This window comes from Esox lucius, chromosome 3 (assembly GCF_011004845.1).
Source record: "Esox lucius isolate fEsoLuc1 chromosome 3, fEsoLuc1.pri, whole genome shotgun sequence".
Classification (NCBI taxonomy): Eukaryota; Metazoa; Chordata; class Actinopteri; order Esociformes; family Esocidae; genus Esox; species Esox lucius.
The window spans coordinates 26,596,168-26,613,597 of NC_047571.1; the positions used below are offsets into that span (position 1 = coordinate 26,596,168).

Below are 17,430 nucleotides of genomic sequence, written 5' to 3' on the forward strand. Positions count from 1 at the left end.
CTCAGAAGATGAGGGGATGTGGACACAATTTTACAAAGATACTGGTAATTAATTCTCGCCTTTCATTATCAGTGAACTATATGACACAATGTGATACTACAACCAAACGGTACACATACTACTAAAACGACTACTACTATTCCTCTTTATCATACTCACGTCTAATCGTCAATGACAAACTAATGGTCAGAAATGAGACACTGATCAAATGTTTTCCTTGACTTTACACTGTTGTACAACTGTATAAAATACACGAAAAGCAGCATTTGCCCGGTGCAAAATAAGGATAAGGAAAATCCCAGTCATCTGTAGTACTGCAACAACAAAATCTGTGAAGGTTTGCAGCAGCCATCCACTACAGAATTACAAAAAACGTTAAAAGGTGTTATTTAATACCTGTTGCACGATGTGCTGGGCTAAAATAACACAAGCTAGGTAGCTGTTTATAAAGTCTACCTTCCTGGTTACCTAGGCCACTACCCGCAATACCAATTAATCCTAAAGTAAATCTAATAAAACGTTGATATGAACATTGTACGCTCGAGTTCACCTGTGACACTAAGGTGACACTCATTATTTAACCAGCTACTATATAACTTATTATACATATTATACATCATAAATATCAGCCAGCGCTAAACAGCAACATGCTTGTTGAATGCTAGAGGAAATTAACCGGTGAAACCTCGGCGAGCAAATTTATGTACATACATTTATATTTATGTATTTTTACAAAACATTACATTAAGCCAAATCAGATATTTCTTTATATTATGTCAATTAGTTTAAGTTGTGCCTTTGCTGACAACAAGCAGCCCCATGTTTTGACAACAGCCACGATTAGAATTATAGCGTGATACTGCGTCCTAGGATGATTGCTATCTATTTGAATACTTGAACAAGCGTGTAGTTGTGTGGCTCGTTGGTCTAGGGGTATGATTCTCGCTTTGGGTGCGAGAGGTCCCGGGTTCAAATCCCGGACGAGCCCTTCATTTTTCTTGAAACATGTCTGTTATATTTATAGTTGTAATTTTTCTTTATTCTCGATCAGTTCAGATCTACTCATGAGTGGTACTCGTCGATCTACTCATGAATTAATTTTGATCTGGAATGTCTTGTATAAGTTGGTTTATTAAGTATGTTTCAACAGTAGTCTGTGTTAAACTGAAAGTAGGCCTAATCACACTTTGTGTGATTGAAATCCAGAAACAACATCCTTGGCACAGATACTAAACTAACCTTTTCTCATTTTCAAATGTTGATAAAAAATGCATTACTGTACTGTTAAAGCTAAATTAATTACTGTTGTACTGATCTCTTGTGGCCCTCTATAGTACTACCACTGTGTACAGTTAAACCAATGCTGTGGGTCTTTTACACATTTCATGTCATTTTGTCCACTGTGTGTGTATTGATTTGGCTTGGCGTGTTTCTAGAACTTGCAACTGAATTTAGTTGCTCCTTCCGAAGTTAAAGGTTCAAGTTTTTAATAATCGAATGAACCAGATACACAAGGCAGATTCCGTCTTGATAGTTAGAAAACCAAAAACACATAAAAAGATTTATAATAGTATTACTGTTGAGCGAAGTCTGTGAAGATTGTCAGAGGTCAAGTGCTCGTAGATATAAACTGTCAGATCCCCGTGCTTCACAAGTCCCCAATCTAACCGACTGGTCCTTGATAATTCTGGAGGCTTTAATGAGGCACTGTTTCAGATACATGGATGGATGGATGGGAGCGTAGCCCCAGTGAAGTTTTGGGCTATCTTCACCATACTCCGGAGAGGCCCTATGTTTGTGTGTGGGAAACCCACGGTGCTGGTGATCACTATCATATTGACCTTTAGTTTTGTGATAATGTTTCGATCTCCTGTTTTTTTTTGTTCAACATTGCTTAGTGTTTAATATGGCATATAGAGCAGAGTGTAAAAGTAGTAATGAGACAGGGGGAACCGGAGGGGGATTACCAAGGTTCTCCAGTTCCTATGTGGTGCTCAAGCTCCACCCAGCCCACCTCAGAACCAAGCACAATGACTCAGTCCTGGTTCCGCTCTGAAGTGCCCACCGATAATCAGTCATTGAACCAAATCCGCCTACCTACAGTACACTCACTGCCATCTCATTGGTTTAGCTGGAGCACCTACAAAATGCTTAAAAACCTCTACTTTCATGCCTGCCTGTCTGTCCTATCCCGGGCCAGGGCTTATCTAAGCACACCGTTGTCAGAGTGTCTCCCAACTCCCTCCCTTCTGGCTTATGAAGGCGCTTAGGAAGGCGCTTAACACGAGTACAGACAATCTCAGTAAATACACATCGCTCCTTACTGTCACAGCGAGCATATCATAGCCAGAGGGAACACTGTTTTCATTATATCGTAAGCCTCTTAGCGGCGCCACACTGTCATTTTAGGACGCCATAGTTCGAACCGTATGGATATTGCCTGTATTGAAGTGGCTCTCCTCATACAGTTTGCGAACAGAAATACCTGTTCTACTCGGAATACGATAAGGCTGACAATTCCAATTATTTCAACTGGCCACATAACCGTAATCCCTTGCCTCAAAGAGGAGTCTCGCGTCCGAAGGAAGGGCTGTATAGAGAAGAGCTGTAATGTCGCCGAGCTCAGTATAGCATCCTGGAGAGCAGGGGGTTTCTGTCGCCCGATGTGAGTCGATCAATAGGAACGGGAAGATTGTAGATAAACATGTCCGAAGGCCACCCAACCTAGATTCCTCCCTCCATTGTCTTTTTTCTGTTAGAGGGAATTACCCTGTCTAATATATACATAAATACACTCATTAGTGGAATACTTCAATTGCTATCAAAAGCATTTTTTCAGTACTTCGGGAATTCTGGCTTGAAAAATACACCATATTCTCTAGCATTTTTTCCGTCCTCCCTTTTCTTTGGGAAATGAATAGTGCAACTTCAAGCAGTGTCTAATCAGCTGAAAACACAGTTTCTTTGCTAAGCTCTCCTGGCTGCTGATAACCACTTACCAGCTCATTTGCATACGGTGAGAGCTTGTCTAAACCTAGAGGTATTCATGATTTTCGTGAGTTAGAATATTAACTGTTGATCCCTTAGTGATCATCTTGCATGTTGGAGTCTCTTTTCATGGTCCTGGCATAATTCTAAATCGCTGTCATCACGCCTCAGCATGTAATTAATCCAACAAAAGAGCACAAATCACTCAGTATGTAAAACACTTGTCTAGTACAAGCTTCTTTTTTTTACTCATTGGCTATCCCTGGGTTGTTCCCACTAGTTGGGAGTTGGTCAGGGAAATCCTAACTATTAAAGATGTTTATTAAAAACATGGTGTTGTCAAATTACCCCCTTCTTGAGAATTACATTTGAGGAGAGTTCAACATTTATTGGTCAAATTTTTTTTTTTGTAGGAGTTTTTTTCCCCTGTTTTAAGAATTGTAGGTAGTGGCATGACAGGTAGTGCCTTTTTCGACAAATCTACATTTGTCATTTAGCAAGTTTAAGTAAATCATTAATTGTTCAGTTATTGAAGTCTTAATGAACTAAATATTTCTTCACATTATAAAGAAGTTTACCTGAGGCACTAAGCTAAGTGCAAATGTGCCAGATTTCAGGTGATGGAAGAACGAAGGGCACTCCCCTTACATGCACTTTAATTTGACAGATGAAAATGTTTAGAAAGGGATGATCTAATATCATTAGGATTGTTTTCTAGACTTATCACATGGCACATGAGAGAAAATAATGATGGATAATGGCATATCAGAAATTATGATATGATCTCCATATTTCTTTGGGCAGATTTCGGCTAGGCTACTTGAAACAACATGGGCCGACAAAAGTTTCAAAATGCTAAATGCCTCCATGTAGATTGTAAGGTGGATTATGTAATTTTAGACTCTTTGAACAAACCATACATCAAGTACTTCAACAGTGTCAAAATTAATTATTTCACATCATACTTGTCCAACACTGGCTAATATTAATAGGTAATGGATTCTCATTTGATTGAACCGTGACGTGGAAACGCTCAGAGTTAGTCATTGATATGCAGTTCAGCGTTGCTATTGGTTCTGCGTTGCTCTTGGCTCTGTTGACACAGAAAGCTAAATGTTTCACATGTATTTGATGTTATTGTAAATACACTATAGAATCAGTGTCTGTAGCCGGTTCCGATCATATTGATACCGGCCGGAGAGTGAGCTCCTCTTAGTTTAAACACAGAGTTGCTATTGTTGTTGATTGTGGTCCTAATGATTATTTGTGAGACAATTTCACAAGGTAGCGTGTATACATTTTGACCATTTGTGGTAGTCGTAATTCCTTATTATCTATTATATATCCTAAAAAGTTGTGACCCCTGTTTTCTCAAGATGTCCACCAAGGTGAACTGGAATTCGAAGCTATACCAAGTTAGGAGCACACTCATCCCCTAACCACTATCATTTAAAGTAAAGCATCGTCCTGCTTAGCCGGCACCTTTCACTTTCAAGCAGCACTTAATATACTACATGACATTTTAAATCTTTAGCCTGCATGACGCAGAGTCGCTGACAAATGCCTGGTTGCAAATGTCTCTCATTGACTGCTGACTTGGTGCTATTACAAGCTTGCAGATAGACCCTGCCGTAATATGGCCTTCAGGTTTATCCTGAGATGGTGGAACTGTATTAATTTAGTTAGGCAGGCCGCAAGAGCATGCAGGGGTAGATCTTTCAACCCCCCTTGGGATTGGAGCTGTCTGCCACAGACCCCAAGCATATACCGCCGTCCATGTGTCAGGGGGAAAGCTATTAAAACCGCTTTACTTTTCCTAAGTATCATGAAAATAAGCACAAGATTTAGTGAAATCCCCTCCGGTGTCTGGAAAATCTAGGGGATTTTCCCCCTGAAATGTTTCCTAATGTACTCGTCGGAAGTGTCAGAAACTCATGTTGGATTTAAAATACCCCCCCCCCCCCCCCACTTCACAGATGTGTGGCATTGTTGGGGATTTCTGTGTATTTACTGTATGAATAGCTGAAATGACAACATTTAAAGTAAGGGTGATGGTGAACAAAGACATTTGAAAATACGGTGTTAAATGTCCCCTGCCTGCCTGGTCTCAATAGATGTTCTGGATTTGAAAATATAAATCCTTGGGTTTGGGGAAAAAAAATTACTTTCTCAGATTGATTTGTGATGTGTAGGTGTTCAAAAGGAGGCATGCGGAAACTTTTTTGAGAAAAAAATACGTTTACATAGATAATAAATTCAGCATATTATATGCACAAGTTATTTTCATTGAGTCACATTCAGTAACATACATTGCTTTTGGGAATTATTCAGACCCCTTCACTTTCTACACATTTAGTTGTTTTATAGATTTAATTTATAATTGACTATATATTTTGCCTTCAATCTGCACACAATCACCCAATAAACACTTCTATTTGTGCCAAATTATAGAAAATGTAAAACTGAACCTTTGCCATGTGATTCTTGAAAGGTCTCTAAAATGTGATGGAGTACATCTGTGACAAATTCAAATGATTGGAAATTGTTTAAGAGGGTCCACCACCTCTGCAGCACTTCATCAGACATGCCTTTGTGGTAGAGCAGCTAGACAGAATTCACCCCTAAATAAAAGGCATATGTTTGGTACCATCCCTAAAGCATGGTGGTGGGAGCATCATCCCGTGGGGATGCTTCTCAGCAGCAGGTACTGAGAGACTGATCAGGATAGGGGGAGGGATGAACGAAGCAAAATCCAAAGGGATATTTGAAGAAAATTTGATCCACATCGCACAGGACCTAGGATTTGGGTGAACATTTATCATTCACAATGACAACAATCCAAAGACACTCCAGCATTCCAGAAAAACTGTGAATGTCCTTGAGTGGCCCAGACAAAGACGGGACTTGTACCCGATTAACATCTGGGAGGAGACCTGAAGATCGCAGTTCACCAATCCTCCTCATCCAATCTGACTAATCTAGAGATGATCTACAGGGGAGAATCTGAGAATCTGCCCAAATCTGTAACACAACCAAAGGTGGAGAAAATGAAGGGGTCAGTCTGAAAAGTGAAGGCACTGTACACCAACATGCTGTTTCTGGAAAGGTACCACGTAATGTACATTTCTGATTAATTAACCATAGTAAACGATTATTTTGCATTATACAATTCATTAATAATATTCTATAGGTAGTCCTGGGTTCCGTATCAGGAGTTTTTTCCCACCACAGTATCAGACCTGGAAAGCCTTTGCATTGTCAGGAAAAACCAAGAGCTCCCTATCTTCAGGTCCTCCTCTGCTATCTGTCGCAAGTCTTATCTGTCTCTTAGGTTCTTTTGTATGTATGTGTCAATATTAACTGTTGTGCTTGTGCTGTCCCCTGCCTAACCCAGCCTCATCCATCTGTACAGTCCTGAGATGAAATGAGGGATGCCTGCACTGGGCACCAGACTATATTACATTCAGAGGGATAGAGGCCGATGCTGGATTGAGGCAGACAACCGTGCACTGTTTCACTTGTTAAGAAAATGGGACGCTACTGTACAGGTTTCTCTGGAGCTGTTATTGTTTCCAACTACTGTAACTAACAGGTTTGTCAAGAAAGGGTCTCTGGAAGGAGAGCTGAAAGGAGATATGTGTGTTGAGAGGAGATCCCACTCCTTATCCCTAGGCAATATGTCCGACACACAACAAATTTGGAAGGCCAACTGGCACCCGTCCCTGAGTATGGTAAGGATACATCTGTTGATAGTAGCTAATGTCAACAGAATACATCAGCAAGTATTCATTATTTCCCTTTTTGAAGATTTTTTTTCACAGAACAGGCCTGAAGTACCACTGTCCGCTTTGGTCTTTCATTCCCTATTCTTCCCCCAGGTCTTTTGTACCTGTCAATTTATCTCTCCAGTGTGACTTAATCCACCTGAGTGCATGGAGGACAGTTTTGACATAAGAAGAAAAAGATAGACTCCCAAGGACCAGTATCTTTAGAGCTTGGAGGATAACCGGATTATGTCTGCCATTTTGTGCTGCTGGCAGTTTTCTTATTACCCAGGGTTTTTGTCGAACTTTAGAAAGGAAATGCCATCCCCACAGAACATAGCCATACTGACTAACACAGACTGGATGGAAAACTGCACAACACTGCCGTCATGTAATCAAACTTTTGGGAGTTTCTCACATAACAGCTGGAATCGGATGACAGCATTATTGCAACAAAAAAAAAAAAGGGGTTGTATCGTTATTAATATCTACACTCCCTCTCGGGACTGAATCCAAATTTGTGTTTATGCACTACATTATTTTAATCCATTTAGTGATTTCTGGCAACAACAAAAGAAAACAACAAACAGAGTGGAAACAAATAGGATTTTTACCCAGTACCGTGGAAGCAATCAGCCTCGCTGCATGGTCAGCGTCTCCTGTGTCTGATGCTATGAACTAAACCCTCCACTACAGATAGATAACGTGGCTGTGGGTTACTGTGAACTCACTGACCCCTGCTGCCGGGCAGTTTATCCACATAGCCTTCGAGGAAGAGCCTGGTTAGGACCCCAGTGGTGGTCAAACATCTTATAAATTCTGCCTCTGTATCAACGGTCACTGTTGAATTCCCTTGTGTCCATTATTTCTGTCTTTAAAGTGGCCCTGCAGAGCATATTAACCTGGATGGAGTTGATGTAAAGCGGTTAGGTTAACGCTGGGTTGAAATAAATGTCTCCGCTCTGGTCAACAGTCTACCCTGTTATGGTCTGCGAGAAAATAACTCTGTCAGTCAGGTGAAAGTATGTTTGTTACAAGCCTCTTCTCACAGTTAGTTAGTATGACACAATTACTTTATTGTCAGGTCAGTTCCCCTTGCTTTTAAAGCAAATATCAAAATAAAAAAATATGTGTGATTATTATTGATTAAACTGGGGCGGAAATGTTTGCTGGGTCAGGTGAGATATATCAAGTCACAGTTTCTATGGACCTCCCAGTTTCAAAAATCTAAAAGTGGAAGCTTGAAGTAATTAATGTTTAGGTTTGGTAGGCTAACTAACTTGGCTTGGCCGGGCAGTCCTCTACTAATATGGCTCTAGTAATATTTTGGCAGGTGATGTGAACAGGGTTACTCTTTTTTTTTATAATTTCTTTTGAAATGTTTCCGATTTCTTTTAGAGTTAAAAACGTTTCTTTTTGTATGATGAAATCAATTGCAATTTCTATACATTTTAACAAATCTTGCTTTAAGTTGGCATTTCATGACAATGGACAAGTATCCTAACTCCTAGTCCAGATAAGTGTCGACATTCAGAATACATTCTCTGCTTGTAATGAGAAACCTATCGTGCCTAAAACTCCCAACACTGTATAGCCTCACTATAAAAAGGCTGTTTCCTCATTTTGTTAAATAACTTCACCATTCGATGTTTTTTGTGTGCAAAAAGTAGACAAAAAAGAGCTTTCATTTACCTCGAAACAGTAGTTAAATAAATAGGTTCCATGTTTAGGAAAGGGATTACATCGCTGTCTCCGATTGGCTTGCGCGAGTGTAACAGTTCCATTATGTTGTTAGGTGGCGCGCGGACCTTACATCACCATCAATACTTTGAACTTGGCCACGTTTGGCCATTCATGCGCCTTTCCACATTCTTGAGCTCATAGTGCTGGCAGCTTTTTCTTCTTTAGAAGCACACATCGCATTGGAGCACGAGATGCAACCAGGTTTAGTCGTGTATCGTTTGTAACAGGAATTTCTATAAACTTTTTCCTTGATTAGCGTCCGTTTTATCGCCTGTGTTACATCTCAACTATACTAAGGAGTATGAGCAGTTGGTGAAGTCAAAACCTACACCTTTATATAAACTTTATTGATCTTTATAACTTTGGTTGATGTTGATACGCATTTCGCCGTGCACTCTTGAAATGGCCAAACCGTTGGATCACATCAAAAGACCCATGAACGCGTTCATGGTGTGGTCTCGTGGTCAAAGACGAAATATTTCACTGGAGAATCCCAAAATGCATAACTCTGAAATTAGCAAAAGACTTGGCGCGGAGTGGAAGTTGCTTTCTGAATCAGAAAAGAGACCATACATTGATGAGGCCAAGAGATTGCGCGCCCAACACATGAAAGAGCACCCGGACTACAAGTACAGACCTCGGCGCAAACCCAAGAGCTCGCTTAAGAAAGACCGTTTCCTTTTTCCCCTGCCTTTCCTCGGGGATGCCGAACATTTGAAAGTATTTTCCACGGAGTCGTTTTTGGCTTCGGCAGAGAAAGCCAGAGCCGTTTTCCCGCAGGCATCGTCGCCATACACCTTACTTGACCCCAGCCAATTCAGCACCGGCGCTGTCCAGAGGATCTCAGAAATGCCGCACGCTTTAGCTGCCAATAGCTTGTCCTACGCGTCTTCGTACCAGACAGGCCCGTTTGGAAGTTTAGGATGCCCCGGACAACACACGCACCCGTCACCCACTAACCCAGGGTATGTCGTTCCCTGCAACTGTGGAGCGTGGTCGGCGGCGGGTTTACAACATCAGGTTGCCTACATCCTTTTTCCAGGTATGACTAAGACTGGGATAGACCCGTACTCCTCGCCACATTCAAATGTGTGAGCACGGAACCAAACAAAAAACGCATGTGAATAAAATGAGTGCATTCACATCATAACAGTGAAATACCTTTTCTGTTCTCGCCCATTATCAGGGAGCGCTCTAGCATTTTGGGGGCCCTATGCTAGATTTGGTTGTGGGGCCCCCACCTGGGGGTAAAACAATCTGCCAGCTTTTGTCCATGGAGAGAAAAATTTATGTTTTTAAGTTTATTTCCTGAAATTCTGCACATTTTACCATGTGGCATAAAGAAAATGTTACAAGCAAAAAAATGTAATACAATTGTAATAAGTTTGCCATAGTGGGCTATATACTAGGCGTGTGCAACAAGTCAAGTCATGGTAAAATTGTGGATTATGTACTATCCATTTATTCATTGTAGATAGGTATATATGAATTAACATTTACATTCTTGAATGGTTTCCCTTCTAAGAATGGACATTTCTTTCTGTAATTATGTTGTTTTATGTTTGTTAGCCTTCTGGCACGATTAAACCATTTTTAAAATGTGATTTTTAAGTTATTTGTCAAAAAACCGTTTGTATCTAACATTAACTCTAGATAGTCAATATGACTTAAAATATTTGGGTTTGTCTATTGTCAATTAAAATGTGATTTTTAACAGATCAAACCATCATTTGCCTGCTCTTTCTTGCCAGCAACTTTTTCAGCTAGTGGCCAGAGGAGGGCATGATAGAACTATGAATCAGTGAAGAAACCGACAATGTCTCATCTTGATTCTGAGTTCAGCTTTCATTTTGTTGATGTGAAATTGCTGCTTTATTTTGAGCTCCTATACAAAAGAGTAAATAAGGCAATGCCTGTAATTCCTTATTAAGCACACCAATCTGTAATTGGGAAATGTATAAAAAAGGATTACATTTTTTTACTTGTCAATTGCAACCACGGTCCAATATAAATTCTGTGGTAAACTTAACTCTTCCAAATTGGAGACTTGCAGTGAGATACCCCAGTGGCTGCCTGTTTAGCAGTTAGAATTACCTGTCATACTCAAGGATAGAAAAACACAATCTTTAATGTGCCAGTTTTTTGATCGAAGCAATGAATTCATATCATGACATATGCTGCTTTTTATTAAAGGGTGTTGTTAAGAACAGAAATCTTGGTTAAAGTTGACACTGATTATGTCCTAATGGTAAAGCATTATTTGGGTTGAGTATAGTGATTTTGCCTTAGAGTTTGAAGTCATGTTTTACGTAAGGTTTGTTTTGTGCATGTGATGTGTGTGGTCAATTGGACCACATTCACATTCTGAAGCAAAATAAGTTTGTTTTACTTTTGTTAACATTTGTTAACGACTATTACATTTTTTGTGTTAAATCTGTTATTGGTACTTAATCCTATAAGAAAATCGGTAAACTATGCTCTTAATACTGTAGTATTTATATACACTATAATATTCATTGTAGTGTTTTTAGTCTTGGATATAGTATTTACAGTAGTGCCTTTGCTCATACATATCTTAAGTATTCACTGTAGTGTTTTTACAGACATAGACATTCATGTATTATTTATTACAGTGTTTTATTGCCAAAATACTGTGGTATTTAATATAGTATTAAAGTAATTCAACTAATTTGCTCATCTAAGGACTACTCCAGATCATTGGTTTCCAACCAGTGGTACTAGGACAAGTTGTTAGAAATGTAAACAAATTAGATGTGTTTGTACAAAATAAATATGAAGGTATAATACATTTTAGCTTGTGTATATCATTGTTATTACTGTTGGACAAACAACCACTACATTCTTCTGTTTTAGGTAAAACAAGGGTGTCAAAACATTTTTCCCTGCATCCAAATTCAACCTTAAACAAGATAATTAATTTTCAACATTTCTGAAAACAGTAATCTATCCATAGTTTTTAGGATTGTCTTTGATCCTTGACTGTTATACTTTTCTTATGGTGATTATTAGCAATATGTTAAATGTAACTGACTGTGTGTGTGTGTATTTGTATGTTCCTGCTTGTGTTTGTCTGTCTTTGTGTGTGTATGTGTAATTGTATGTTCCTGTTTGTGTTTGTCTGTGTGTGTGCGCGTTTATGTCAGTGTATGTACGTGTGTGTTATTGTGTCTTGGTGTGTGTGTGTGTGTGTGTGTACAGTATGTGTGTTTGTGTCTGTCTTTCTGCAGAGCTTGAGAAACTTTTGATAAGAGAAGAATAGAAAGCCTCTACTTCCCCTGCCAAGCTGTTGACAAAATGATAAAGGTTGAGGCATGTGATTAAAATTAGTTTCTGTTTGTGCGTGACTGTGGAAAGAAATGAGTCTTACTTAAAGGAATTTAAAAGTAATGATGGACAAATCCATCACTAATATTGTATTTTCTGGGCCTTACCTGATGATGTTACAGGTTGCTTACTCTGAATTTCTAGTCCAAAATCACCTCCCTATAAAACACATCCAGTACCTGTCTGCTTTTTATTATGCATACCTGCCTGTCTTTTCACCTACTGAAAGTAAGTCTTCCTGTTTGTCTGTAAGCATATATATTTCTAAACCGGGTGATTTCAAATGCTGGATGCTGATAGCCATGGTATACCATGGGTGCGACATCACTCACTACTGCTGTAATTGTGTTGGTAACCGGTTTATAACAGCAATAAGGCATCTCGGTAAAAGTCCCGGTCTCAGGACTGGAGCAGCGTGATAGATTCTGTCAGGGTGGATAGCATTGTGGGCTGGTCCTGGGAAAAGTCATTCAGATGTGTCTATTTACTCCCGCACCCAACGGTCGCCCCAAATGAAAGGTACCAGGTGTGCCGATCTCCACTGTGCCCACCTCTCTGCGTAGAAACGTGCATGTAGACCAGCCGCCCATGCCACGTCACCCAGCCACAGATTAGTTTTACCTCCACCACCCCGCCCCCACCCTTCAAAGTCCCCTTCCTTACGAACACACACACACACACACACACACACACACACGCATTTCACTTCACACACAGAGACGACGGAGAGAGAATGGCCACAGCACTGCAGACGGGTGGTTTCGTCCTGGGCCTCATCGGCTCGGCCGCCATCATCGCCGCCACGGGGATGAACAACTGGAGCGTCAAGGACCGTCAGGAGGAGGTGGTGACCTCGGTGTACACCTACAAGGGCCTGTGGCAGGACTGTGAGACGACCAGCTCAGGCTTCACGGAGTGCAGGCCGCTTTACGGCATCCTGGGCTTCGCAGGTAATTCACATCGGAGGGAAATTTTGCACGCGTTGCCAGTGATGCGCCACATTCACATCCCTAAAGATCGAGTTAGGGGCAAGCGGGTGTGGTTGCCACGGCGGTTTAGTAAGTGTTTACTATGTTTTTTAAGTGATTGCCTGTATCACCAAACTGTGCCAACGTTCTTTAAGTGTTACTGTCAAAAACGAATTCAGGTCAACATTTTGTCCATTGTCTGTAAAAGTGAAATATATTTTTCCAACACTATCATTGAAATTCATGATGTAGAGGGACCTAACAAACGTGACTCATTGTCATCTCAAGGGAGTGGTTCTTCTTCTCCTGACACAAATTAGTAAGGATCTCTTTAAAAATACTCGAATCAATCTACCCACCCACAAAATTCATATTTACGAACAAAGCCACAGGATTTCACTGGAACGTATTAACCTAAAAATACTCTGAAGCAGCTGTTGCTACTTTCACTCTGTGGTAGTGTGGTGGTTCAAAAACACTGGTAACTGGGCTGGAGTTGAAACAGGGCATTTTAAACAGTACTCTGCAAAGGTATTAGAGTCTGTGGTCCTCTGCCACCCTGGTGTCCCCCATTTGGACAGCTCACCACAGCCCATGAAGCCTGAACGCAGGTGTGCCAGTTCTCACAGCTGTTTTGTGTTTTGGTCATTATGATAGTAATTTCTGTCCTTGCTTTTCCAAGCTTCATGGAGCAGTATTGTTTAGCAGTCAGCTGTGTGCTTCTGGTCAAGGCCGTTTATTTGGGTAGTAAGTGTTTTAATAAAAAGAAAATATATAAATAAATGAATATAATTTATATTTTAAATGATAAATAAGCACTATCAAAATAAACTACTTTAGTTTGACTTCCAGGTGCCTAAGACTAAGGACTGTTAATGTGTATATGTATATACTGTATGTACAGCTCAGGAAAAAATGAAGAGACCACTGCACCTTTTTCTTTCCTTTCCAAAAAAGTTGAAAAAGAAGGTTATGAGTGAGGAACAGAAGGGTTAAAATTAAGAAACCACTGCAAATAGAATGCTTCTGTTCCTCACTCAAAACTTTCCTTTTCAATTTATTTGCAAAGGAAAGAAAAGGTTGCCGTGGTCTCTTAATTTTTTCTGGAACTGTATATGTATATTTCTTCTTTATATATACATATTATATACATATATATATATATATATATATATATATATATATGTATATGTGTGTGTATATATATATATATATATATGTGTGTAATCATGGCACAAAAAGTATGGACATTTAGAGAAAAAAGGTATTTTACGTAATTTGACAGGGAATTTCTGACCTATTTTCCTGTCCTCTTCCCAAATGAACTCCCAGCCCCTACACTGGCTTGCTCCTAGCAGTGTTGACTTTAGCAGCAGTGTATGGTGGTGGCCAGCCTGATGCTCAGTCAACATCATTATCACAAAATTATGAGTAAATGCGTAAGTGGGGTGTCCAAAGGTGTTCATTGTGAAACCAGTAGGGTGTGTTAACACCTAACCGCTAGTTGAACAACTACGTGTATGATTGCAGGCCGACGTAATGTGTATGCAGGCGGGAGTGTGTGTCATGGTGTGTGTGCGTGCGTGTGGTTAGAGTGGATTTTTGTATCTGCATGAAATACGTGTACGCTCGTGTGGGCCGAAAATGTCTTTTTTTGTTGTTGAGTGGGACAAACTGTATGTTGTGCATACATTTTTTGGTATTTCGTTACCCGAGTTTGAGATTGCGTTCAGACAGCCTAATTAGGTTTGGCACTGTCTCGAGTCGACTTGTTAATCAGCGTGTGTGAACTATCCACTCATTTAGGTACAGATGTCTTTCATCCATGGTGTTTGTCTTTTAGGCCACCTTTCATTTGTGGATGCCTTTCAGGTCCCATTTATTTGGTAGTCGCGGCTGGACAAGTTGCCTAGGCTGCTGCCTCCAGGGCATATGCACTGCTACAGCAATAATAAAAGACATAAAAATATAGAATACATAATAAAAAATTGATACATAAACATTAAGAAAAGCAATCACAGTGAACAATAAGTAAATTGTTTTTACAATAAGTAAAAAATATTACATTAATTTCCTTATGGGCACTAGGACATCGAGCTTACGTTTACTTTGCAAGGCATTCGATAAGCAGAGTTCATTGTGGCCAAAAGGTTTTCTACCTAAATGTTAGTAAGCCCCGTGGTATCTAAAGAACAAGGAAGTCTTGAGAGGGTGTTCGAAAAAAAGTGGAAGTTTCTCGTTTTCCTTCGGGGGAAAAAGGGTCACAAATAGGAATATGCCGTCCTAGATCAGTAGGGATGTGTACTTCCCTAAAGGGTTGAGTCGTGACGACCAAAGAAGATCTCAAATGATGATTCTGTTTCCTGATGGCATGGAAGTGTAGTCCCCTCACACTCGCTTCAGACACTAGCAGAACTGCCCTTGACCCCGCCCCGAGCCCCACCCTAAACCACCCTGGACTAGGAAACAAGTTGTGTTCATGTTCAAAGTCAGTCTTGCAAACTTTAGAGGCGGGATTCCACACAGTGCCCCTCTAACGACAACTGTTTATTCCTGACATGGTTCAGTTGTTTTCTTCATTGTTGAAGAAAACCGAACCATGTCAGGAATACCTACATCTGCCCCCGGTACTACGACCAGCAAATGCATCTGTGACTCATGTCACTACAACACCGCAGTTGATCATAAACATACTTTTGCTTAATTACATTTCTGTTCTGAGGATGCTACTGCAGTTTTACTAATGGTTCTCTGGTGGTCGCCTTGTCTTCCAGCTTCCTTCCAGGCAGTGAGAGCACTGATGATAGTAGGCATCGTCCTTGGTGTTATTGGGACAATGATAGCCGTCTTCTCCCTGAAGTGCCTAAAAATGGGCAGCATGGAGGACTCCTCCAAGGCCAAGATGACCCTTACTGCTGGTATCATGTACATCATTGCAGGTACCGGGACAAAAAAATAATACATTCACACACTGTAAATGTGTTTATTCGGTGATAACGTGTAACCAACCATGTCTTCAGTCAATTGTTAAAACAACTTGTTTCAGCAGCTTGCTTTTATCGCACGCTCATAATTACCACTGAGTGGATGAACTCTTCCCTCCCTGTCAGGCATCTGCGCTATTGCTGGAGCGTCAATCTACGCAAACCAGATAGTGGCCAGCTTCATGACGACCATGTACAACCCCAACTATGGAGGAGGGATGGGCCAGGGCATGGGCATGGGGATGGGGGGAGGAAACATGATGCCCAGGTAAAATAGCATCCCACACACAGTAGCTAGCTCTACTTCCATATTTGGTCGCGGTTTGATTGCAGACTGGTGAGTCACTTGTTCACTCTGCTTTTCCTTTGTGACAGGTACACATTTGGCCCCGCCCTTTTTGTTGCCTGGATAGGCGCGGCTTTGTTGGCATTGGGCGGGATTCTGAAATGCGTGGCCTTTAAGGGACTGCGAACGGACAAGTCAACGTTAGTTGAAATGTTACATTCTTTTTTTGATAATAGTGAATTTTCTCATGTGTAAGTTAAATTGGCAATAATACAATTTTTGTGCATTTTCCCAACAGCTACACGGGAGTTGCTTACAAAGCCGCCCAAGCCCAGAACAGGCCTGTCTATGACAACGAACCCGCCAAGAGAGACAACCAAAAATATGTATAATTCCTGTTTAATTACACATCACCAAATAGTAGTCTGCATTAAAAAGTAGGCCTATTTGTCTTTATGTTGCCTTGGATTGTGATTCTGCATATTGAAACACTTCCTACATTACTTTCCATACATTTGAAGGCTTTATTTAAAAGTGTGTATTCTATTGTGGTTGATAGTGGGTTCCATTTTTATAGTATTTTATACTGCCAATACCCTTTTTCTATGTTTACATGGTTGCATGTAATGTGTTATTGCTCCTTTGTCAGTGAACCATTAAGGCAATTGTAAAGCTTTCAACTGTACAATAAAATGTACTAAATATCTGTAAACCCCCAAACCTTATTTTCTGCTATTCAAATGTCCTACCATTGGAGTTACAGAAAAGTAGAGTTAATTTGACTTTATCTGAAATACACATACACATTCTTAGAAAGTGTGATATTTTCTTCCACTAGATGGCATAAATGTTTAACCCTTCAACAAATCAAAGCTACCCCTCTGGGTTCTTACTGAGTCCATCCAATATCCTCTCTCCTCCATGACCAGGAAACAGATTAGTGGTTGAGGACACAACTCAGCAATTGTAAAAGCGTAATTTATTTTTCAATACTCCTCTGATAATCATATTGTTTAAATCTAGCACATCGCCTTTCAAATAAAAATTATTATTGTCAGAGGGAAGCATGTGCAAGTTTAAAAAGAATGCTACATATTGTTTTATCCTACACATCTAATTTGTTTTTTAAATTACACCTCGTTTCAGATAGACCCCTGTAAAAGCAACTTTCTTGATGCAAGTCAAAATGGACAATCTCATTTCCTACTAAGAACATCACCCATGTTCCTACTATTTACCAGCAGGCCACCTTAACTTTTTCAAAAAAGGACCCCAATAAAGGCAAATTAGTTAGCTAAAACCCTTGATAAATGCCCATGTAAGCCAGATGCCTTCCAAGCGTTTTGTGTAAG

At 40.2% G+C, this 17,430-nt stretch overlaps 2 protein-coding genes and 1 non-coding gene across 3 annotated transcripts; all 3 read left to right on the forward strand.

Moving 5' to 3' along the window:
• The first annotated feature begins 916 nt into the window (after nucleotides 1-916).
• On the forward strand, nucleotides 917-988 carry trnap-ugg. Its single transcript has one exon. It is a non-coding gene; the product is annotated as a tRNA-Pro (tRNA).
• Nucleotides 989-8,456: 7,468 nt separating this feature from the next.
• LOC105023853 (transcription factor Sox-14) lies at nucleotides 8,457-10,011 on the forward strand. Its single transcript, XM_010893359.3, has one exon. The coding sequence runs from the start codon at nucleotides 8,865-8,867 to the stop codon at nucleotides 9,588-9,590; it is 726 nt and encodes a 241-aa protein (XP_010891661.2). The 5' UTR covers nucleotides 8,457-8,864; the 3' UTR covers nucleotides 9,591-10,011.
• Nucleotides 10,012-12,499: 2,488 nt separating this feature from the next.
• Nucleotides 12,500-16,790, forward strand: cldn18 (claudin 18). Its single transcript, XM_010893371.4, has 5 exons — nucleotides 12,500-12,790; nucleotides 15,583-15,747; nucleotides 15,919-16,060; nucleotides 16,168-16,278; nucleotides 16,377-16,790. Exons 1-5 carry the CDS (start codon nucleotides 12,574-12,576, stop codon nucleotides 16,468-16,470), a joined length of 729 nt encoding a protein of 242 aa, XP_010891673.1. The 5' UTR covers nucleotides 12,500-12,573; the 3' UTR covers nucleotides 16,471-16,790.
• Nucleotides 16,791-17,430: the final 640 nt, after the last annotated feature.

Coding starts and splice junctions, on each gene's coding strand:
- cldn18 (XM_010893371.4), top strand. CDS start 12,574: ATGGCCACAGCACTGCAGACGGGTGGTTTCGTCCTGGGCCTCATCGGC. Junction 16,061..16,167: donor GGAGGAAACATGATGCCCAG/GTAAAATAGCAT, acceptor CCTTTGTGACAG/GTACACATTTGGCCCCGCCC. Junction 16,279..16,376: donor CTGCGAACGGACAAGTCAAC/GTTAGTTGAAAT, acceptor TTTTCCCAACAG/CTACACGGGAGTTGCTTACA.
- LOC105023853 (XM_010893359.3), top strand. CDS start 8,865: ATGTTGATACGCATTTCGCCGTGCACTCTTGAAATGGCCAAACCGTTG.